Raw genomic sequence first — 23,408 nt, forward strand, 5'->3', positions numbered from 1 at the left:
ATGGAATTGTAAAGTCAGTAGAGCCAGTATAATGGCTGTTATTGGCAAATAATGGAAAAATGTAAAACATTATCAGTAGACCTGAAATAATCAGAAATAAGTTCAATTTGAACATTTATAAAAAACACAGTTTATAGTATACAGTTGTAATGGGTTTGGTGCAAAATACATTTCCAAATGTTTTATACTGAAAACTCCTTCTTTGAAGACAGTTGTACAACAACAAGTGTATTTTCAAAAAAGAAGCAGGTTTCTCATCCTGTGTTGGATCTAATGCAACAAAGCAGTGTTCTTTTGCCTCCTTGTGGTCAAAAGTGGAAAAGCTGCCTTGCCTTGACTCCAGTATTTCTCTCCCTCTCTTTCTAGTTGGAAGTGGAGCGTGCAACAGTACGGAAGTTGGAGAAGGAACAAACACAGGCAGTGAGCCAGGTGGAAGAGTCACTGTCCCAGCAGCAGCAGCTCTCCTCAACTCTGTCTATGGAGCTCCAGAAAGCCAGCAACCTGGCGCAGGAGGAGGCTCATAAGGTCTTCCAACTTCGCACCTTGCTCCAGGAGGAGACCGGTGCCCTGGAGAAGCTCCGGGGGGTTCTTGAAGATGAGAGGAGCAGGGCATCCCAGCTAGAGGCCGTGTCTGAGAGGCAACTGGCCGAGTTTGACACGGAGCGAGAGCAGATGAAATCCAGGATCAGCAAAGAGGAGGAGAGGAGTAGGGAGCTTGAGAGACAGCTGGAGGAGCTGAGGAAGAGGTTGGCTGAAGCTGGAGGATGTAAAGAAGAGGTAAAGGAAGATATGACAGAGGTGAAAGAGTCACTTTCCAAGATGTTACTGGTGTCCACTTCTGTTCAGACTGAGCCGGATGGAAAGGTAACTGCCACTCCTAAATCTGCCTCAGTGTCAAAGGTCAACGGCTATCACGCTCATAAAGAGACCGAATCGGCACAGGAAGGAAGAGGAGCAGAAAATGGAGGCGTGGTAGAGAATGGGGCAGGAGCACTTTTGCATTCCCCTCTTCACCCTCATCCTCACCCTCATCCTCACTCTCCCTCTAGTACAGCCTCCTCTTCCCTCTCCTCTTCCCCCATTTCCTCCCCCGTTCTTGCCAAACGTCTGGGCAGCCCAGGCTTCCATCAGTCCTCCTACCAGGCTGGAGTCAACCAGCGATTCCAGGCCGCCAGACACAAGTTCCAGAGCCAGGCTGAGCTGGAGCAGCAGCAGCACAGCGGCCCTCTCTCCCCCAGGGACCTCTCCCCCACCACCTGCTCCATCCCTCCCCCACCAGAGCACAGCACAGCTAAGCAGCTGGCTCGCAACACTGTCACTCAGGTGCTGTCCCGCTTTACCAGCCAGCAGGCTGGCGTCAAGCTGGCACCGATCAGCAGCTCTCCATTTGGTACAGACTACCGCAATGTAGCAGCATCTCCTCCAGGGGGGAGGTCACCTTCTTCAGGGCCTCTGTCTCCGGGCATCCGCTCGCCCCTCACTCCTCGTTCAGAGAGGACCCATCCGCCTCCCATCCCTCCCAAGAAGCCAGGCATGAGTCCAACTCCAGGCTCCCCAAGTCACTCTGCTCGAACCAGCCTCTTCCCAGAGCTGACAGGAAACTGTGGACACGGCAGCAGTGGGCAGGAGGGAGCCAAGGAGCCAGACTTGGTTCTATCTTCTAGCAGCTAACGGCCAGACCATACAAACTAACCCCCTGAGCCGAGTGGGGCCGAAATCAAGAGTTACTGTAATATTCATCTTTGCCAGCCCTTAAACCCTCTTCATAGCACTCATTATCAGTAGTATAGACGCTTTAAAGCTGGGATGGTTCAGACAGATGCATTTAAGAGTTTGTCACACCCCTACCTCTATACCACAACCTGAGAAACAATCGGAAAAGAGCTATTTGAAATAAAATATAGTATATTATTTTATTTGATTTAATATTTCTATGAATGTTCCAGTCTTTATACCTTTCTGTAGAATTTTTATAAGTTTGAATAGAATGAAAATATTTATCTCAGTTATTTTCCTCTTTAGCCCCTTATTAAGGGTGTTTAGAAACAACAAAGAGACCGAGCTAAAGTCCATGTTTGGTTATGAAGAATGAAATGTTACCGAGATTTCAAAGTACAACATTCTTTTCTTGTCCTTTAATGCTCAAATTGCCAGTCCTTTTAGAATAAAAAAAGATGACTTTAGTCTGAAGCAAAACTGTATAGCAAGTAGAAGGGCTAACATATATGGATGTAGGGTATAGCAAACGTGTAGCTATCACATTCACACTAGTGAGTAGGTTTTTAAATGTTTTTCTAGTGAATTCTTATGCAGTTCCTGTGGAGATGGCCCATGAAAACACTATGATACTGTAAATATTTGAAAGGATTCATAGTTGATTCTCTATGAATGAACAACATGACATACATGTCCTGCTTTTTCTATTCCACTTGTTATGAATACACTGAATCTTATCTTGAAAAGGGAGAGCACATTTTGTACTACATTACTGTACTCATACTTTATGTCTAGAATTTCTGATGTTTTGTTCAGGGAAGGTTCATTTCTGCTTCACCCAAACCAAGAAGGACTACGTATCATGAATATGTGATAACCCTTTGGGATATTCCGTCAATGAGGAGTGAAGGTTTGCGTCTTGCTACTGTAACAGTTGTTTCTATAGTATCTATCAAATAATGTACTTGTCTTGTCCTAACAGTGCTACACATCAGATGTTTCATTTAGGTTTATGTTTTTTTTTTATGTTTTCTGGCTTTAAGACCAACAATTGATTTTAAATAATTATTTCAACCAATCAATTTAAATGGATAGATTTATACACCATTTGTCTGTGAGGGGCAATGTTCCCTCAGCTGTCTCTAGTAAATATGCATATCATGAACACCTGCAACATCTAGTGCTCTTTTAAATAAATTGCCCATGCCTTAAAGTTTACTGTGTGTCTAAGCTTTTCTATTAAAACAATTTTAGCTGGAAATCTTCTGAATCTTGATTACTGTGATGTACAAGAATTTGTGTGCGACAGCATTAAAAGGAAAATAACAATCTAGCCAAGATGTTCAATCCATTTATTTGTTCCACAGAATGGGGCAGTACAGTCTTGAACTTTATAACTGATCGGCACACAGTTGTAGTATAGTGTGAGGGTTGAACACTGCACATAGTATAGCTAACTAGTAACTGATCCAGAGTCAGCCTACATAGAAGTCATGTAACACATACAGTATGATGTGGCCTTACAGAAGTCATGTAATGTATACAGTATATGATCTTGCCTTACATGGCAACTGCTTTGCGTTAACTTGGCATTGACCAATACACAAACAGTTTGTTACAGTTAGGAGTGCAAATATTCTAGGACTCCAACAAAAACCAGCGTATTAAAATAGAAATTTGCATACATGGTTGGGAGGATGGAGTTCTTTACCATAGGAAAGAGATTTTGGCAAATAAATCTTGGTAAATATGAGTATGTTTTCCTTTCACAAAGGAAAAGCTGTACAGCAATGGAGGTGGTGTTGCCAAAGTAAGAGAAAAGAGAATGCATTATAGATGCAGCAGCATAGAAGTTGCTTTATCTTATTTCAGTCATCATAGCTTGCATGGGTGGAAACATGTACATCAGTGGAGCACAACAGAAAACAAGTAAACATTCCCTCAGCCCTGACAGACACCGACAAGCATATAAATGTCTACAGTGCAGGGACAGAGCTATGCTGAGGATTGTGCTACTCCTAAATGTTAACAACAGATAGAAACACTGTCAATTTCATTGGCAATGTAAAACTGTGTTGTCAGTGCAGCAATACTATAAGCTTGGTACCAGTTAAAATGTCAGATGACTGCTATTCATTTTCCTGTCAATGTCACGATTTTACAGACGCACAAGACTTTCAATTCCAGCATATATGACCACAATGAAACCAAAACTTTTACAAAATTCATATTTTCCTGTCCAAAACCAAACCCCCGATATGTGTGCTTTATTTTTCTCATCAGCTGCCTTGGTTCTTTTCCCCGTGTGCTGAGATCTTTACTGTGAGATGGTCAGAGTTCTGCATCAGTTTGACTAAAAAAAGGAAATATTGTAACTTCTAAAACCTGAATCTACAGAGGCCTGTGAATCCTTAGAGCCAAAGGAAGATTTACTTCTTTAATGTAGCAGTCCTGAGCACAGCCCTGCACACTGACTCAACACAACTCTTTCAAAACACACATCCGGAAGTAACCATTTTCTACCATGATTATCTCCATAACCGCAACCTTACAGCAGACGTATATCTGTGCCTAACAGTCTGCAAATCTTTCAGTTATTCCTTTTTTTTTTTTTCTTTTTAAATATTAATACCTTGCCCCATACTGATATAGTTTTGCTTTGGTTAGTCCTTGCGGTGTATAGGTGGGTTGTGGGCCCAGTGGAGCTTGTGTCTCACTGGTCAGTCCCTGACCTTCCACTAGGCATTCTGCATCTCCTTGCCAATTTTGTAACTTAGGATCTTATTCCAGTCAATCTTAGTGCGTGTGACAGGCAGCTGGCGACGAAGGGCCTTAAAGGTGGTGTCAGACATGGTCTGGTAGTTTTCACTGATAGCAGTCTGAGGGCAAAAAAGCAGAGGGAAACAAATATCAAGTAAAATATTTAAACATTTCCTTTTTTCATATAGTTTCTTTATGTATGTTTTCAATGATATAACACCTTTAATTTTAGACATAAAAACAGGTGTAATCATTAAGAAGGTAGCTTACCTGGTAGTCATTTTCTGCATTCTCTATGATGTCAACAAATTCCTTGGCTGTCTGGCTTTCATTCTGTTTCAAAAACACACATATAATCATCGCCCTTTGTCCTACCAACAGAGATGGTTGACTTCCTCTGTATATACCTGGAACTGACGCAACCAGTCTTATACTATCTAACTAACATATTGTTAAATCACTGCTGAAAGACTGTTTTAGTGCTTGTTGATAACCCTTTTACTTACAGTCACTGGTATTGACTCTTCTACCTCCTTATGGCTAACCAGCTGCACATTCCCATCTTCATAATAGTGCACCTGGAGACAGAGTGGAAACTCATTAGCAAGGACTTTCTAAAAAAATATTTCTCCTTGACTTATTAATTATTTATGCAGATGAGTACACTTAATTCAATTCACCTGGATTTTCAACACTCCCACCACCTGAGCAGTGGACTGACCAATGGTAAGCTTCCACTCTGACCTACAGCGACCATTCCTGTATTAGAGAAATGAAGAGAAGCACTAGATTAAAATCAGACAGCAGAATCAGGAAACTTAATATAAACTGAGGGAGACAACTTATTTCCCTTTCACCACAAATAAAAAAACATACATAAATCAGTTCATTTATAACATTTATGTAATGTTATAAAAATTAGCAACATATTCTATTACATAAACACATATTCAGATATGCTTTTAAACAGCTGTTTGCAGGGAGGTCACTATACCAGAAGTTTTTGGGTTGAAACTGATGTCCCTCAATGCAGGCTATGATTGTTTGCTGACCATCAACTGTTTTCCCATATACCTGCAACAAACAGATGGTATGGGTAAGTATGGTTATGGGTAAAATGTAGTCTTTATTTCTTAGGTTACTATTTGGTCACAATTCTTTGTGCGCCTTACCGTGGAGACTCCAGTAGGGTAGTGCTCTTTGACATAGGCACTAAGGGAAGTATCACAGGCATCTCTCCAGCTTCTCAGGGCCATCTCTCCTTCATATGGCTGTACGTCACTGACCTCTTTTCTTAGGTGGTCGAAGCGGAACGACAAACGGTTGCGGGGGTCCAGGAAACGTCCCTGACCCAAGTCACCATGCTCTGTGATCAAGACCTATAGAGAAGGGAGAGGGAAGATTTAAAAAGTCTTGCTTTGACACTTGCTCTTCTGGAATTAATAATAAAGACTTAAGGACAAAACATACCGGCTCATCATAGCCCTCTAGTTTGGCAGGAGTAAACTGATCCATGTTGTACTGGGCAAAGGAGCTGGACAAATAGAATGGGCACAAAGGTACAGGCATTTGTAATATGACACCAATGTGCTTTCAATTATTGTCTTCTACTGACCAAAACACTGGCTTACTATGCTTATGTGCCTAATATAATACACCACAATTTGCAAATATACCACCATATGGAGACTCTGTTCTTTTTTAACTGTGTACATTATGAGTATTTGAATTTATGACATTGTGTCTTAATTGAGTGTTACTTACTGTGACGCCCCCTCCCTGAGGAGGTTGTCATTGTTGAGAAGAAGCCGCACATCTACCAAGACAAAATAAACCACTGTTTGCATAGCACTCTTCTATGACAATTAATAAAATATCAATATCAGAGGCGAATTATATTAGATTCAATACAGTATTATTATCATAGGTATCTTGTCACAGTCAGCTACTTCTTACCATTGAAGACCTCATTGAACTCTCCCGGAGGGGCATGAGTCACAAAGTTTGCGGCTATGCGGACCTAAAAAAGCAAATGAAATGCAACCAGTCAATTCAGCGATCATGATAATGTGACTTGCTGCAAAATCAATACAAAGAGAGACACCACAAATCAGGGCTGCACAATTTATCTGCACAAAATCACAACATGGCCAAGTGCATAATGCAAATCACAGAACCTGAAATTGTGTGACAAAAGAGCATTATAATGAAGTACTGTATTAGTGTGGTGATGTCAAATCTTCTTCTCCAGATTTAAGAAAACGTGTCTGTTTGATAAAGACCCCACAAAATGTTTTATCATTATGATTTTTATAGTTTTTCTAAATGAAAGTTCAATTTGAGTTGCAAAAATGATAATTCCCACACTAATCGTGAGTCATATCGCAATTACAATATCTGTCAAAATAATTACAAAAACATGTTTTGACCCTACCACAAAGTAATATTAACCTGTAATTAACATGATTTTCACTATTCAATAAGCAAAACAGTGGCTACCCATTTTATTAGTAAGTGGCATCTAGTTGTGGCTATACCATATTAACATACTAAGATGCATTTCAGTAGCAATGAGAGATCTGTTATACTTGAACTAGGAAGGACTATAGCTCTCAATTACAAAACAAAGTCAGTCAACAATACAACAACAAATCAAAATAATTAGAAAGTTCAGAGAGTATAATTGTCATAGTTTTGCCATATTTGGAGGGCAGTGGGATAAACATCAAGGCATCTCAAGCATACAGAATACAGAATGGAAACTGAATTAGAAACGACTTGTCGAGTATGTGTCATGTCTCTATAAAATCATGCCATCATCTTGCCCTCAGTTTTCAGGTTGACCGTCAACAGACCTTTAATCTCAAATCTCTCGATCTCATCAAGAGAATGTCGCTACTCTTGTTTCTAGCTTTGAAACCACCCTGTTGATGTTCAGATAATTTTCTTGTAAGGTGCACGTACATTTCAGCTCTCGTCCGTATCATAAATACTACTGTATGTCATTCACAATAATAAAAGCTGTGCCTCCTACTGGTAACTTAATGTGTCCAGCTGCCACTGGTATTGCGGGGGTGTCACTATCAGGCTCCATCTAATTTGTAGGCACCCATATACCGATCCCAAGCCATGTGGGGCTAACAAGTATTTGAGCTGCAACTGAATCTGTTTGACCCAGAAATCCACAGCAAAGTAACGTTAGCCGCTAATGTTAGCTACCGTTATATGAGAGGAATACGTCGCCCCAACACTGTAGCGTTAATTATTACAGACTGGTGTGGACATTGCAGGAAATGTAAATTGGTGTCGGCGCTTCTATTTCCACTAATCTAGGCACAACTACCAAAAAGTTTTCAGTCCAAGCGTCCAGTGGTTAAACCCCTCTATTGGCGTTTGATTCCAGCGCTAGCCAACTGTGTTCTTCAACTAGCATTGGCTAGTTAGCGAGTGGTAGCTTAAAAACACAAGTTTATCATTTCAATACGTGACCAAAAACTGGCATTCTCGTACCACCGTTTAACCGTTAAGTCGTGCGAACATATAACACGGTTAGGTCTCTATAAATAATAGAAATTGGCGTAAAGCAAAGGAATAAATAGTATCCAAACCTTCTCATCATCTGACAGCGGCTCCTCAAAGTCAGCCATCTTGGCTCTTTGTGACCCCACCTACCCCAGCTGACTGACAGTAACAGTGCGGCGGGTGTCATTCACACATAAGAAACTGAATGAATAATAACATACAAAGTGATTTTAAACATTGACTCGTCAAAATATAAATATTATCGTGCTTTGGATAAGAATGCAACACACTGAAATCAATGACTTTGCATGGTCACAATGTTAAATGGCCCAAAGACTATGGTTTACAACGCAAGAGGGCGTTAAGAGCACAGTTATTTTATTGTCTACTGCTTCCTGTTGAGTATTGTAGAGGTGATATGCCTACAAAATAAAAGCATAGGCATACGTTACTGCCGTGAATAAACTCTTGTATTTGGTGGACAATGTTCCAAGTTGTCTGGCACGAGTTGTAGATTACTATGAAATTGCAGTTACTCATTCCGATCATTAATTAATTCCCAAATGCCATTTTTCGCTTCACTCAGGAAGTGTTCATCGTGGATCTTATTTTATTTTTTTAAGTTGCAACAGGAAGCTGCCGTGACGTTTGATTTTGTGTCGCTTTCCTCTGGAGCGTTCTCTCCATTGTGATTTCAACGGCTTCATATTTGCAGACTAGCGACACACACCGTCCCTGTCATGGAGTCACAGGTATGATTAACCTTAGACTCAGCTAACGTTAACTTATTTTTTGCTTCTGAACAAATAAAATACCCTAAATAAATAAACCTAAGGCTCAAATGTATAACTGGAGTTAATTACGCTGTTATTTATTTTTTTGGTAATAACTCAATTAATGTTAGCCAGCTTCCAAGTCAAGCTAGCAGACAGACGCTGGTTCGGTTGTTTGCTGTCAGCTGCCGCAGGAAGTTCCTGGTCGACGCTGGAGCGAAACGAACTAGCTTGTTCACTTGGTTGCTTTGTTTATCACAAAAGCAATCGCTTGGTTTGTTTGCATAACGGCTAATGCTTTATAAACTTGACTCCTGCTTTTGGTGGTAAACTGTGTTAACTCTACAAACTTATGTATGGCCGGCTAGCTTCGTAGCTGGGAATGAAGAGGGCATTGTTCGCTGTTAAACAGTTTGTATCACTGAGACGTATTATAAGTTATTCTGCTACGTGTTGTCAGGTGATGACCAACCCCGGGGAAATTGCCAGGCTCTACAGGGAACTCAGCCTCTTTCCTTCTTTAAGCAGAGCAGATTTGGGACCTGTTGTCACCTCTCAGTATGGAGGCAAATACAGCAACATCTACACAGGTAGTTATTCTATGACGTGCTAAGATCTTCAGATGTGTGTGTATAATCATTGATATTGATAGCATTGTGTTAACTTTCTTTTGCAGAATGGAGCCAGCGTGATCTGGAGAGAAATGAGAATGTCAAGTTTTGCCGACAGTACATTGTATTCCACGATGACAAGTCGGTGGTCTACTCTGGAGCCTCAGGGAATTGCACTGAGATCAAAGGAGAGTATGTAAACATTTTGTAATTTTATCTGGAGCAAGCTTGTAGATGTTCTCGTAAACCTAACCCTGAGAAAACACTGTCTCATCATCAATATGTTTCTCCTGTCAGGTTGCTAAGTAAGGATTCCCCTTCGGGTGAAATGAAGGCTGTTGTCAGAGAGTGCACAATCAAAGGAGAGGACAAACAGTTCCTTGAGGTGCGTGGCTGCCTGTCTGGCTAACACTCAGCATTCAGCTCCTCGCCCACCCTGATAAATGTCTTTGTTCTGCTTTACTGTTTCTTTTGCCCCCCTGTGTGCTACATTTTCCGCAGGTAGCCTGTCTTTAAAACCTCATGTGACTTAGAATTGACTTTAAACCCTCTCTCTTTGACTTCTCTCCTCTCCTGACCTCTACGTGCCCTTTTAGATCTGGACTAAAAACATCAAGATGAAGAGCATCAATCTGACAGCCCTACAGAAGCATGGCAAAGTCTATGAAGATGGTGAGTCATCTGCACTTGAAATGAGCATTTGTTTTTGTTTACTAATGTCTTTGAAACTTTGTCTTTACATGTGCAAGTCCATGTGTTAATCACACTCTGTTTTGTATCCACAGAGCAGTTTGGCTGCTTGGTTTGGTCCCACTCTGAGACCCATCTCCTGTATTTGGCAGAAAGGAAGAGACCTAAGGCAGAATCCTTTTTCCAGGTTTGTCAGCAAAACTATTTGAGGGTTAATCAGCACTGAATTACATCGGGCAGAGAAATGCTGCACTGCTCTCTCTAGGTTAGAAATGTCAAGCATGTTAATTCTCCCTGATGTCATTGCTAGGGTTGTATTCAATACTGACCAGAACATAGCACAGCGTTAAGTGGCTGGCACTAATTGCTAGCTATTCATTGGTTCTCTTTAACAAATTAAAAGTCTTCAATCTTTAAATACACACTGGATGATACCAAATTACCTTGGTGGTCGATTGATGGCTTCAGCAGATTTACATTTCAAACACGCTCACAAAACCAGACTAAATATATCCCAAAAGTTGTTGCATACCATTGAAAGGAAGCTTATTGCTCAATCATAATAGAATTGCATTCTCCAAAGGCTTTTCAATGCTCCCCAGGTATTTTCCTTCCCTGTTCAAAAGCAAAATACCATGACAACATTGATTGGGTGTGGTCATAAGAGCAGAGAAGATAGTTTTCTTCCTGATACTGTATGAGATTTAGTGTTGATTCACCATTTACCATAGGTTGATACGCTTAGTGTAATAAAAAGGTCAGACTAGTTACTAATAATTCATTATTGTTTCTCATTTTCTGTTTTTAGACTGAGTCACCAGAGTTGTCTTCTATTGGGGACGAGGAGGAGACCATGAGAGTGGAGAAAAAGGAGGCTGTAAAAGTGAATGCAATTATTATTTTTGAAATACAAAACATTATCACTATTTAAAGTTTTTTATCAACAATCTTGGATAACATTCCACTCTAACTTAAGCTGTAATATTTTTGCTTTTTTATCCCTGCAGGGGGAGCAGTTTGTCTTCCACGAGGACTGGGGAGAGGCACTAGTCAGTAAGAGCTGTCCAGTGCTCTGTGTTTTGGACATCGAGGGTGGCAGCGTCTCTGTGTTGGAGGGAGTGCCTGAAAATATTTCGCCTGGACAGGTCGGCACAGCAGTTTGTGCAGTGGTGCATGTTTATTTGCACTTCCAGTGTGCTCTTGCTGTTGCTCTCTGTTTGTCTTTCTGTTACTCTGTCTCTGTCTCTGCAGGCATTCTGGGCACCTGGTGACACAGGTGTGGTGTTTGTAGGCTGGTGGCATGAGCCTTTCAGACTTGGACTAAAGTACTGTCCGAACAGGAGGTGATTACTGATTCATTCTTCTCTCATCAAAGAGAAAAATTAAAGCTGACCTATGAGAAATTTCCTTAGTAAGGCCCATAGGCTAATACTGCCGGTTGTTCCCTTTTCTCTGTCAGGTCATCTTTGTTCTATGTGGATCTCATGGGTGGGAAATGTGGTAAGCGAAGTTCTGTCTTCTTGTTATTTAAATCTGTAGTGCACAGGCGACCTTTCACACCAAGCCGTGCACATAGTAATCTCCTCTGAGCTATTATGTTATAAAATTATCTAATTGTCCTTGTTTAACTTTTGTGTTGAGCACTGTAGACAACATGACTAAATGTGCATGACAATTGAGGCACGACAACAACTGTGATCCTTGATATATTTATTCTTTATTTATTTTTAATAAGAATTCACCTTTTGTATCCAAGTTGACCATTTCACACTGATTGATATATTATTGTTACTTTTGCAGATGTTTATGTGTATTGTATTTGTTTGTGGCCCTCAGAGCAGCTGTCATCAGGCACCAGTGCAGTGTGCTCCCCCAGGCTGAGCCCAGACCAGTGTCGGATTGTCTACCTGGAGTGTTCTGTCTATGGACCACACATGCAGTGCAGTAAGCTCTGTATGGTAAGACAGGATGGACTTTCCCTTCTTTACGAATTGCACTGTACTACCTGAAAATATTTTTTGTTTCTTTACCCAATGCACCATCTTGGGGTTATAGACATTAGACAGAAATAAATTTATGAGTTAATAATTTGTTTTCATATGCTTCCCTCCATCATTGCATATTTTATTTCTAGTATGACTGGTATACTAAGAAGACCTCAGTAGTGGTGGATGTGGTGAAGCGACCTGGAGAGGGTAAGGAATACTTGGTGGTCACAACAATGCACCTTTTTGTCAGTGTATATCAAACGTAGTTGTGTTCTGTGTGTTTTGTGTGACTTTGCAGATGGCTTTACTGGTATCTACAGCTCCCAGTTGTCCCCTCAGTGCTGGTCAGCTGACAGTCAGCGTGTTATTGTTGCTTGTCCTCAGCGCAGCCGCAAGGTACTGTCAGCTCCTGGGAAATTACTTGTTGTAATGACAACAATTGGACAATAAAGCTTGCTCATAAATTTACATTTTGGAAATATTTAGACTGAGAATATTTTAATTATTTTTTTTCTGAATAAAGTTTGTATTGTCTCTCTTGTAGGACCTATTGATGGTGGATATAAGCACTGGGAGCATCACCTCTCTGACTTCAAGTGAGTAATTATAAGCATTGCTCAGGTCAATACAGTCTTGTTCACGGATGCTTGGTGTTGACAGTCTCTAATAGCTAATTTGCTCACCGCATCAGTGTTGTGGGATTGCTTGAATGTGTTTATTTAAACCTGAGTCTAATGATGTTCTTTGTTTGTCTGTAGAGTCTGATGTTGGTAACTGGTGTCTGTTGAACATTGAGAGAGATCTGATGGTGGTCAGCTGCTCCTCTCCAAACTGCCCTCCAAGTCTGGTAGGATCAGTGTTTTCTTTAAGTTGTAGTTGGAGTATTTAATATAAAGTATATACTAATGCTGTTGCATAAATGGAATTTTTGTACCCTTTACAAAAGAGTTTTACTAAAAAAACTTAATATAATGGAGAACTTATGTCATCTATTGCAATGTCATTTCTGTCCAGAGGGTGGGTTTCCTTCCAGCCAGGGATTCTCAAGAAGAAGTGGTCTGGGTTACTTTGGAAGACTCCCAGACGTTGCCAGATATCGATTGGCAGATCTTGACTTTCACTCCTCCCCCAGAGCAAGACAACAGTCAATATCGTAAGTATAAATAAAATCTTTGTTTTAATAGTATCTAGACAGGTGTCCTAGCAGAAGAAGCTAAAATACGTCATCTGTTCCTGTTTAAACCAAGTAGTCTGCAGTTTGTTTTGTTCACTCTCCATTTTGTTTCACATTTATTAAGGGTATAGAAAATGTCAGAAACACCTCTACGTACACTCCTGGCCAGTACAATGCCACAACTATCTACAGCTGTAAAATAAATGATATACAGTCAACAAAAAGTGAATATTTATATGGTATAAAAGATAAGATTTATTGCAAATTCATCAAATTTGATTACATTTGTTTATACAGATTTATCTAATAAATTGGTAAGAAGTAAGGTAAGAAGAACTCCTCGCTCCTCCTCCAGATGCACTTTTTTTTTTTAACCTTTTTCAGAGCAAAACACACCAATGGACAGGAAGGTACAAATAATCAGCCCTAATCATTGGCAGTATCCAAAAGACCGGTTTTCACCGTGGTGGCAGAAGCTCCATCTCTTGGAAAATGTAGTTTTCAAGTACTGCAAGGCATACAAATGGCAGCTATACCGGTTACCGTTTCATCCAACAGTAAAGGGGCCTTTGAATGGGATCAGGCTTGAGTCATAAATCAGAGATTCCCAGATCTATAAGAGACAACAAGTATCTTGTATAGATCTGGGAATCTCTGATTTATGATGGCTCCAGCTTGATTCCTTTCAAAGCTCCATTTACTATGTGATGGTATCGTATGGTACTACTATAAGGTGCTTCATGATTGTATATGTTTGTTCCACCTATTTTCTGTATTACACTGTATTATTTTCATTACAAGAAACACATGTTACATAAAAATCCCAGTGTCCAAATCCAAAATGTCCCCAAGTTTATGGAAGGTTGAAAAGATTTAGCTGTCTGTATTAGGACACCTGAAGAACAAGGTATGTGAGCTTAATCTTAAAACTAAAATGTTTTTCTATATTCTAGCTGGCCTTGATTTTGAAGCTCTGCTGATCAAACCAAAGGAGGTTAAGGATGGAGTGAAGCTGCCTCTTATTGTCACTCCTCATGGTGGGTTATTCTCATATGGTTATGTTGTGTGCAAACAAATGGACATTTAAGTAGTGTTAGTGTGATCATTCATTATTATACAGTATTGACTTAATGTTTTACCCCCAAAAACATTCAGAAGTAAGAAATGTGAGGTTAATCCATGTTGAATTTATTTTTAGGATTGAGTCTGTGGATCTGTGTTGGGATTTGTTTCTGCTGAGTCAAGAGTCGCTGCTACAGATTAGATTGGCATTGCCAACAGTGGTTGCTATGACGATAGTGCCAAAGTTGCAAAAAGTTTCATATTCTCAAAATCAAGAATTGACATTAACGTGTTTTAATTCAACATACTATATCATATGAGGCACTTACGGCTCACAGGACTGAGCACATAAAGACACAGATAACATTTAATACAAACTCAGTCTATATTTTACATAACTTGCTTCTTTCACTTAGGGGGTCCCCACTCAGTGATTGTAGCTGAATGGCTTCTGTCCGCGTCTGTGCTGTGCAGGATGGGCTTTGCTATATTACTGGGTGAGTTCATATGTTAATGTGAAATGCTTTCATGTGTGACACCTGCTCAGAGGTTGATCATTGATACAATTGTACATTAGGTATGAAAGCAGATGAGCAAGGTTCACATCCTGTCTTCTTGCAGACAGAAGATAGTTTGAGGCTTGGATCAGTTACTTTGCTCGGCTCCCAGACTAGTAAAAGTGTGTATACATTTCCTTAGCCACTGCTCTATGCTTACTTTCAGTACTAAACTATTCCATCTAATGTATAGTTAATAACTTAGAGCTTAACTGTTAGCATAGCCTCTTATAAAATTTGACCTGTGTTCTATGGCCTGAGGATGTGCAATTTCAACTGTGGAGTAAGAATTAAATAATGCATTTTTATTACCAGTAGTTTTTCTTTTTGCTTTAAGGTTCTTTAGTTTATGCTCTTCAGTTTTGTTTCATAGGGGAAGTTATAGCTGCTCAGTATATGCGAGTCTACGAGTCTGTTGAACCGTGGTCAAGGTTGTAGTCACTGAAGCCTGAATGGTTCACTTTTCTTGGCCCAGTTTTTGAACCTGTGACCTGGTCTCAAGTAGGTCTTTTCCACCAACAGGGAACCAGCTGCATCAAGGGTCACGCACCTAGTTTTGAACTGTTCAGAGCATTTAGACCAAAAATAAATTGGTTTAGAACTGGAACAGTTGGTTCCCAACTGTACCCAAAAAAACTACAGGTTTTCCTTGGGAACCAAAGTGGGCGTGTCCGGTATCAGACTTAATTTGGTGGAAAAACACTAAAGCTCGCTTTGATCATGTCCAGAGTCCTGTTGGCTTTAAAGAATTTGTGTAAGAATACATCATAATATCTAGCACTAATGCATGTTTTTTTTTTTTCTTCTCAGTGAACTATCGTGGCTCTCTAGGGTACGGCCAGGACAATATCCTCTCATTACCTGGCAATGTAGGCTCCCAGGATGTCAAGGATGTACAAGTGAGAATAAAAAATAAATAAAATTGACAAACTTTTTAAATGTCCAGTGTGTAGGATTTAGTAGTCCCTTCTGGGCTACTGTAGAAACATGGCAGTTCAACATGGCAGACTTCATGGAAGGCAACCCAAAGCTTCTGTAAATATAAACACGTCATTCTAAGGTAACAGAGACATAACAATTTGTACATTCGGATTATTAAACACTAATGAAAACATACCTATGAATATGATATTCCATTTCTGCCAATAGATCCTCCTAAATGTTACACACTGCACCTTCAAAACAATGATTATTGAGTTTTTCCAAGTCTATGAAAGTATCTTTATTAATACTTAATTTAACTGGTTTCTATATATAGCTGAGGTTGCTGTTGCCATAGTTTCTGATTAAGTCATGGCTCATAACAACAGTTTTAGTGAATTTTCTTTCTTTTCTTCAGTAGAGTGCTGCTTTCTCTCATCACCACCACAAATGTTGTCTCACAATTTCTCCATGTTGTTCTCACCAGTTTGCTGTTGAAAGTGTTCTGAAAGGTGTCGAGTTCGACGCAAAGAAGGTGGCAGTTTCTGGGGGCTCACACGGTGGTTTCCTGGCCTGTCATCTGATTGGCCAGTACCCAGGGTTCTACAAGGCCTGCGTGGCTCGTAACCCAGTCATCAATTTGGCCTCCATGATTGGCAGCACTGACATCCCGGACTGGTACGTCTTGGCATGCACATTCCCACACTCTTTCCCACAATTCCTTTACTCATTTTATGACTGTGTCAGTTGTGCACAACCACTAAACCTTTTTGTTGTTTTATCATTTGTACCCCTGATATTCCACTCTGACAGCTTTAAGCGAGCGAGTGGGATAAAGGGCATGTGTTTGCCTCACTGTCAGGGAAGGAAGTGTTCAATAATGCACACAAACACTGCAGGAACAAAAGACTTCAAAAGCGTTTCTCATCCTGTTGATGTTTAACTATGATTTTTGCAGGTGCATGGTTGAGGCTGGCTACGACTACAGTACAGACTGTCTACCTGACCCTGCTGTTTGGGAGCAAATGCTTAACAAGTCCCCCATTAAGCATGTCACAGAGGTATGTGTATTTGTCTGTACGGCTCTTGATTGTGTTTACGTGACTTCATTGGTGTTTTTACACAATGTAGTAACCTTAGTTGATCTCTCATCTAGGTACAGACACCAGTATTGCTTACCTTAGGGGAGGATGACAAGCGTGTGCCTAACAAGCAAGGAATTGAATATTACAGAGCTCTTAAAGCAAAGCAAGTCCCTGTCCGGTAAGCAGTTTGCCTGAGTAACATGTTTTTATTGGTTATGTCAGACATGCGTTGCACAACAGGGCTTTTCTTGTTCACTCACTGATGCTCTGATGTGTGTTGTTTAGGTTGCTGTGGTACCCAGGAAACAATCACTCTCTGTCCAAGGTGGATGCTGAGTCTGATGGCTTTATGAACATTGCTCTGTGGATAATTCAACACTTGTGTCAGTGATGGTAAATATCAGATAAATACATGGCAGCATGCTGTTATTGCTGCCAGGAAAAGATAGCAGGACACTACTGTGTGTGTGAAAAGGATATTCTGTTCCTTCTTCCAGTGCGATGTGAGGTCCAGTCCAAAGCCAAAGCATTGAAAGTGCTCTCCAACCAGAACACACTTTGTATAACTGTACTTTATTTGTAATCTATCTGTGGCTATGATGATTGCCACTATGACTTCCTCCAATAAGTGGATGGGGAGATAATAGTTTTAACACAATGCTAAATTAAAGCAGTTTTGATGCAGTTTTGATTAATCAGACATGTTTTCTTTTTTTCTTTTGCAGTCTCTACATTCACAGAAAATGAAGGGCTTTTCAGTATGCTAGTTGTCTTTGAGGTGATATTAACAATTAGTGTCTTAATCAGTCTTTTCTCTGCTCATTGTAACTGTTTTTTTAAAAAAAATCCATAGTTTTGATTTCATGAATTTCATGATACAGTGCACTTAATAAAAGCCATTGTGAAAATACTGCCAGTGTTGGACAACCTTTGAATACATATGGATACCTTTTGTTTGGTTTGAAAGGGATTTTTGACACAGGTGGTGACATGGAAATATTACTTCCTTTATATTACTTCCTCATATATTTTCTTTAAAACTTGTGAATTAAGTAAGTCCTCCAACGTTCCAACACTTCTAATTTCTTTTGGTCAGAAGTAACTAGTAACTCACTCATAGACAATACTTTTTGTAAAAAAAAAAAAAAAAAAAAGGTATTTAAGGTATCTACTGCTCATGATTCTCATGAATTTGACTTTGGTCACATTATGATTTGCATGTGGCCTCATGCTTTCACTTCTGCATAAATTGGTCCAGTGTCACTGCACAGACTTTTAGATACCTGAGATAGTCTCTCCTCTCCTGACCTGGATTTAACGATTGCTTCAGCTGGCGTTCGATGTGAATTTTAAGATGCATGTTTTACCCACTATGGTAAGTAAGATGATGTTTTATTCTGCCATCAAAAATGTACATTTCACTTTAAGAAAATGATGTGCCTACTCTATTATTACATTGTAAGACCAGAAATTGTTGATTGAAAAGTCATTAAAAAGCCAAAGTGATTTCTTTAGCAGCTTGTTGCTGCTTTAGCAGAAAGTATGTATGTATTGGGTGATATTGAACATGTGCCAAATAATGCTTGATAGACTACATCTGAACCATGAACAAAAAACTGAAATAGAGTTTATTTTTTTCAGGCTATCCTGGAAATTATCCTCATCCTTTGTCAGGTTATTCCATTAGTGAGGACCATAAATACTAAGTTCTTCCCATGTGACACGGATCAGAATAACACCGCAGTGGACTGCCACCAGAGACCACTCAAGCGTGTCTACATCAAGTCTACTACTGTAGTAACACTTAATTTAAGTCAGACTAAGATACAGCAAGTGGAGCTAAATACTTTATCAGGTCTCCCAAATCTTAAGACTCTGAAAATGATGGGGAATTGTCCGCCAGATCACCAGAGCACTTTGGAAAACCGCTCATGCAAGATGAAGATCCGATATTATGCCTTCAAGGGGCTATTGAAGCTTCAATTTTTGTACCTGTCAGGAAACAGCCTCACCTCTATTCCCTGGTTACCAGAAAGCCTGAAGGTTCTTGATCTACAGAATAATTGCATCTTCACCATTATCTACCCTCTAAAAACTCCTCATCTCGAAGAGCTCTTCCTCTCCAAGAACTGTTTTTATGCAAACCCTTGCAACCAGTCTGTTAATATCAGTGAGAAGGTTTTCAGAGAGCTCCCTAAACTCAAAAATCTTACGTTGGGGTATAATAATTTGACAGCTATCCCTAAAGGGTTGCCACCCTCACTGGAGAGCCTGGATTTAAGAGAGAACACAATCACAGAGGTTTTGGAAGGAGCATTTGCCAATCTTACTAAATTGAAATTTTTGAATTTGGAGTGGAATTGTCAGCGTTGTGACCATGCAGCCAGGCCCTGCTTTCCTTGCCCACAAAATCTCCCTCTACTCCTACATCCAAAGTCATTCTATGTTGAGAACAGCTCCATCACCTTCTTAAGCTTGAGAGGGAACTCTCTGAAAACATTTCCAGAGGGTCTTTTCCGACCTTTGAAGAATTTACAGAGATTGGACCTCTCTGACAACCTCCTGGCATATGCTATACGTAATGGCACCTTCTTTGCAGAGCTGAAGGGCCTCACTTGGATTAGCCTTATCTATAACTATGAACCGCTGAAGACATTTAAGAAACTGATCCTCTCCCCACATATTGGCAATATATCTGGTCTACAATATCTTCTTCTGAGTGGTAACTTTTTCCACATGCTTCCAGACGAGAGTTTTAATGTTCTGTCCAAACTTCAAAACCTAAAAAAACTAGAACTTCGAATGAACTTCATCAATACTTGTAACTTGAAAGCTCTGAAACAGTTACCATCTCTCATCAATGTTGACCTCTCCCAAAACATGCTTAATTTCCTTCCATGCTGTTTGAGTCCATCATCAGAGGTTGTGGCACAGGGAAGCTGTCAGCAACCGAACATGTATTCACATAATGTTCCGCTACCCCTTATGTTAATAGATAGAGAAGTCACACCTGTGACAAGTGACATTTGGAAATCTGACCAGTTAAACAGGCAGGAAATATTGGAAGATGACCTGCCACAATTTCCATCATCGCTATGGAAAAAATTCTGCCACCATAACCTGACATTGGACTTGTCTCAAAATGACATTCTGTCTCTTAAAAAAGAGGTGTTTGTTGGCATGGAAAATGCTGTTTGTTTAGACCTTTCCTTCAATTACATGAGTCAGGCATTGCAGAAAGGGCTGTTCGATGGCATGAAACATTTAGTTTTTCTTAATTTATCATACAATAGACTTGATTTTTACTATAACAATGCTTTCAGTGAGCTTAAAACAACTCTTAAGCTTTTAGATGTTAGTAACAATGACTTTCACTTCAAAATGAGGGGCATGGGCCATCGTTTAGAGTTCATTCAAAATCTGACTAACTTGGAAGTCCTCAGTCTGGCTAACAACGGCATTGGGATGCGAATAGATCAAAGGTTGATCAGCAGCTCTTTGAAGTACCTCTACTTCTACGGAAATCGCCTGGACATTATGTGGGACAACAACAAGTACACTCATTTCTTCCAAAACCTGACAAACCTCACCTACCTGGACATCTCTAACAACGAACTGAGGTCGATCACACCAGAACTGCTGTGTAACCTCCCAGGAAGTATTAAGACCCTCAGAATCAGCAGTAATCAGCTGTACTATTTCCCATGGCAAAACATCTCAGCACTCAGCAATTTAACTCACCTGGACCTCAGTCAAAACGTACTCACTTATTTGCCTCATAAAGTCATAGAGTTTGGAGCCTATTTTTCTCTTTTGGACCTCAGTCACAATCGCATTAGTTCTATTCCTGTGGATTTCTTTAGTAAAGCAAAATACTTGCAATATTTGTACCTCAGCCACAATCAGATCAAAGAGTTGAACCATCAGTTTCTCCCTACCCCTTTTCAAAATGGTAGTGCTCTTCAGAAACTCACCCTGCATGCCAACCCCTTTAAATGTGACTGCGATACATCTTGGTTTGCCGACTTCTTGCGTACTACTCCGGTAGAGATTCCTTATCTCACCACACATGTACACTGTGAATACCCAGAGTCCCAACAGGGCAACAGTATACTGTCTATGGACCAGCGTTCCTGCCAGGATATATATGGTAGCTTAGCCTCCCTCATCTGTTCCTTTTTGGTTGTGATGTTCACTGTTCTGCCCCTACTGAAGCATCTCTATGGCTGGGATCTGTGGTATTGCTTACAGGTACTTTGGGCAGGACATAAGGGCTACTCCGTGCTGGCTGGTAGTGATTCCCGTCAACACTACGATGCTTTTGTGGTGTTTGACACAGAGAACCAAGCTGTGAGGGATTGGGTCTACAATGAGTTAACTGACAATCTTGAGAACTCTGGTCACAGGAGGTTTTGTCTCTGTTTGGAAGAGAGGGACTGGATTCCTGGGCTTTCATGTATTGAAAATCTACATAATGCTGTGTACAACAGTGTGAAGACAGTGTTTGTGCTGTCCAGTGGTGCAACTGGTAGTGAGACAGTGAATGGTGTGATCCGCCAGGCTTTCTTCATGGTTCAGCAGCGCCTTCTGGATGAGAAGGTCAGTAAAAGTAACTTTTTTATATAGTTTCATGTGGATTTTGTGGGTGTGAATCTTACCCTTTCTGTGTCGTTGCCATGGTTTCACAACACTAAATGATCTCTAAATTTTACCCAAACAAGGTGGATGCAGCTGTGCTGGTTCTGTTGGACGAGATGTTTCCCAAACTGAAGTACCTTCAGCTGAGGAAAAGGTTGTGCAGAAAGTCTGTCCTGTCCTGGCCAAGAAACCCAATGGCTCAGCCCCTTTTCTGGAACCAAGTGAGAATGGCATTGTCGTCAGATAACCTCAAGTTTTATGACAACAACATGAGTGAAAGTTTTTTATGACGACCTCTTAACGGCTGATAGCACTTTGGTGAAAGAAGTCCTTGTAATTAAGAATTTTGCTATCTTCACATTACCTAATTTTGCCAAACCTACCCTACCCTTAATGGTGTTACATGCATAATGATGTTTGATGTGACTACAATTTTTTGTGAATATTTTCCTTTTTTGTTCTGATTGTGTTCTATTTTATCTGATGGAATTTGGTGTTGATTCTTTAAATTTCCATTCCTGTGTCTGTTTTTTTCATTCTTTTTAGTGAATTAATGCTTGTCTTCAGAGAGCTCATGCTGCATAGGGACATGTCTCTATTGTGGGCTGCAAAGTAAACTGAGTCACTCTACATTGTACATAGACATGCACTGATGTTTGACTATACAAATAAACTTCACTTGATTTCACTCGAGTAGCTTGATTTCATAAGTATTACACAAGAGTACTGTAGCGTGCCTGTACAAAAGACACCCCCATCCCCAATTTCACATTTTCACTTCTCTTTTTGTAACTTGAGGAAATGAAACTGATGATTGTGTCTTACAGGTTACACATGACGAACATCTTCACCTGCTGCAGCCACCTAAAGCAAGCAGAGTCACCTGTTATTTCTCAGTTTCCTCTTCAACAGTTTCAAGTTGAAGAGGGAAACTTGGAACAGCTAGACTAATTTGCTAATATCATATAAGAAAGCAAGGAAGCTTTACTAAAGTCATTCTGCAGGATGCTGGCCAAGAAGAAATATTGAAAGTATAAAACATATGAAACATATTCATACAACAACCAGACCTCCTGCACAGACACACCTATTTTAGCCTGCGGGCTGGTATCGAAATTATTATTTTTTTCCATCTGACAAACTGTACCACATCATTTCTGAGAGTGAAACCTCTGACACAAACATATCTATTCTTACTCATTTTCTGGGCAAGTTACATTGACTGAATGGACAGTTAACTGTGCAGCTGCAGTAAACTTCTTAAAATAAGTAACAGGTCCACAGTTCAATCACGTGGTGTCATTTTAGGTTAGGTGTCTTGCCCTCTAGGGTGTCCTTCCTTTTTCCACCCCTGCCTCTCAAACCGACAGAGTCCGCCACTGTCTACATCTGATATAATAAATAAACTCACTTTCATGGGATTACATGAGTGATGACTGTCAGGGTATTTGTATTTTATGTCTGGTGTGAATGCAATTCCATTAGTTTATTTACTTCATTTTTTATTTTATCTTTTATCTTTTTTAATTCGGGTTTAAGACCTTGCAAGTGCCATGCCCAACCCAACTGACTCTCATGTAGGTGTATGAAAAATGAAAAGAAAAAAAGAAAACCTCCAATCATTGCTGTTCGTGCTGCCCCATCACGCCGCGCGCGTAGGTCGCGCACGCGCCAGCTTGGGAGAGCGCGCCCACGAGGACCCGATGGCAGGACAGGTCATAAGAGAGCTGAGCCGATGAGATCATGGAGCCTGCGCCGAGGTCGGACAGGTTTCGGTCGGGACTTCGCGGTGGCGGTGATGGAGAGGTGCCTGTCCGGTAAGCTGGAGCACCCAACACGTCGCGTGCACACCTGGGTTTCGTGGCACCATTTGGCAACATTATTTAAACAAATGAAACTCTGTGCTTCCAG

At 40.4% G+C, this 23,408-nt stretch overlaps 4 protein-coding genes across 7 annotated transcripts in view; 3 read left to right on the forward strand and 1 right to left on the reverse strand.

Annotated features, from left to right (window-relative positions):
- The window catches only part of LOC127377909 (CTTNBP2 N-terminal-like protein), a 15,853-nt gene extending 12,919 nt beyond the window's left edge, over nucleotides 1–2,934 (forward strand). The window contains exon 5 of the mRNA XM_051426223.1: nucleotides 367–2,934. Coding sequence (XP_051282183.1) covers nucleotides 367–1,671 — 1,305 coding nt within the window. The 3' untranslated portion in view covers nucleotides 1,672–2,934. The remainder of the gene's footprint in view (nucleotides 1–366) is intronic.
- A 120-nt stretch (nucleotides 2,935–3,054) lies between these two features.
- On the reverse strand, nucleotides 3,055–8,210 carry capza1b (capping actin protein of muscle Z-line subunit alpha 1b). Its single transcript, XM_051426267.1, has 10 exons — nucleotides 8,085–8,210; nucleotides 6,433–6,496; nucleotides 6,241–6,292; nucleotides 5,947–6,010; nucleotides 5,649–5,855; nucleotides 5,471–5,550; nucleotides 5,157–5,235; nucleotides 4,983–5,054; nucleotides 4,747–4,809; nucleotides 3,055–4,595 (listed from the first exon to the last, which is right to left on the reverse strand). The coding sequence occupies exons 1-10, from the start codon at nucleotides 8,121–8,123 to the stop codon at nucleotides 4,455–4,457; spliced, it is 861 nt and encodes a 286-aa protein (XP_051282227.1). The 5' UTR covers nucleotides 8,124–8,210; the 3' UTR covers nucleotides 3,055–4,454.
- Nucleotides 8,211–8,628: 418 nt separating this feature from the next.
- Nucleotides 8,629–17,769, forward strand: apeh (acylaminoacyl-peptide hydrolase). 4 transcript variants are annotated; one of them, XM_051426212.1, is made up of 23 exons: nucleotides 8,629–8,750; nucleotides 9,232–9,361; nucleotides 9,448–9,574; nucleotides 9,680–9,767; nucleotides 9,979–10,054; nucleotides 10,168–10,259; nucleotides 10,881–10,955; nucleotides 11,080–11,217; nucleotides 11,324–11,415; nucleotides 11,532–11,572; nucleotides 11,909–12,030; nucleotides 12,207–12,267; nucleotides 12,359–12,456; nucleotides 12,605–12,656; nucleotides 12,819–12,907; nucleotides 13,075–13,213; nucleotides 14,188–14,271; nucleotides 14,713–14,793; nucleotides 15,664–15,752; nucleotides 16,262–16,452; nucleotides 16,733–16,835; nucleotides 16,931–17,037; nucleotides 17,145–17,769. In XM_051426212.1, the coding sequence occupies exons 1-23, from the start codon at nucleotides 8,739–8,741 to the stop codon at nucleotides 17,248–17,250; spliced, it is 2,193 nt and encodes a 730-aa protein (XP_051282172.1). In that variant the 5' UTR covers nucleotides 8,629–8,738; the 3' UTR covers nucleotides 17,251–17,769. The 4 variants fall into 4 exon arrangements, with proteins under 4 accessions (XP_051282172.1, XP_051282169.1, XP_051282171.1 ...); XM_051426209.1 differs by lacking the exon at nucleotides 8,629–8,750 and having other exon boundaries at nucleotides 8,978–9,361; nucleotides 17,145–17,252; nucleotides 17,357–17,769; XM_051426211.1 differs by lacking the exon at nucleotides 8,629–8,750 and having other exon boundaries at nucleotides 8,978–9,361; nucleotides 17,145–17,252; nucleotides 17,585–17,769.
- Nucleotides 17,770–17,863: 94 nt separating this feature from the next.
- Nucleotides 17,864–22,185, forward strand: tlr9 (toll-like receptor 9). The gene is made up of 3 exons (XM_051426199.1): nucleotides 17,864–18,234; nucleotides 18,501–21,458; nucleotides 21,581–22,185. Exons 1-3 carry the CDS (start codon nucleotides 18,214–18,216, stop codon nucleotides 21,785–21,787), a joined length of 3,186 nt encoding a protein of 1,061 aa, XP_051282159.1. The 5' UTR covers nucleotides 17,864–18,213; the 3' UTR covers nucleotides 21,788–22,185.
- Nucleotides 22,186–23,408: the final 1,223 nt, after the last annotated feature.

Source organism: Dicentrarchus labrax, unplaced genomic scaffold (genome assembly GCF_905237075.1).
Source record: "Dicentrarchus labrax unplaced genomic scaffold, dlabrax2021, whole genome shotgun sequence".
Lineage (NCBI taxonomy): Eukaryota > Metazoa > Chordata > Actinopteri > Moronidae > Dicentrarchus > Dicentrarchus labrax.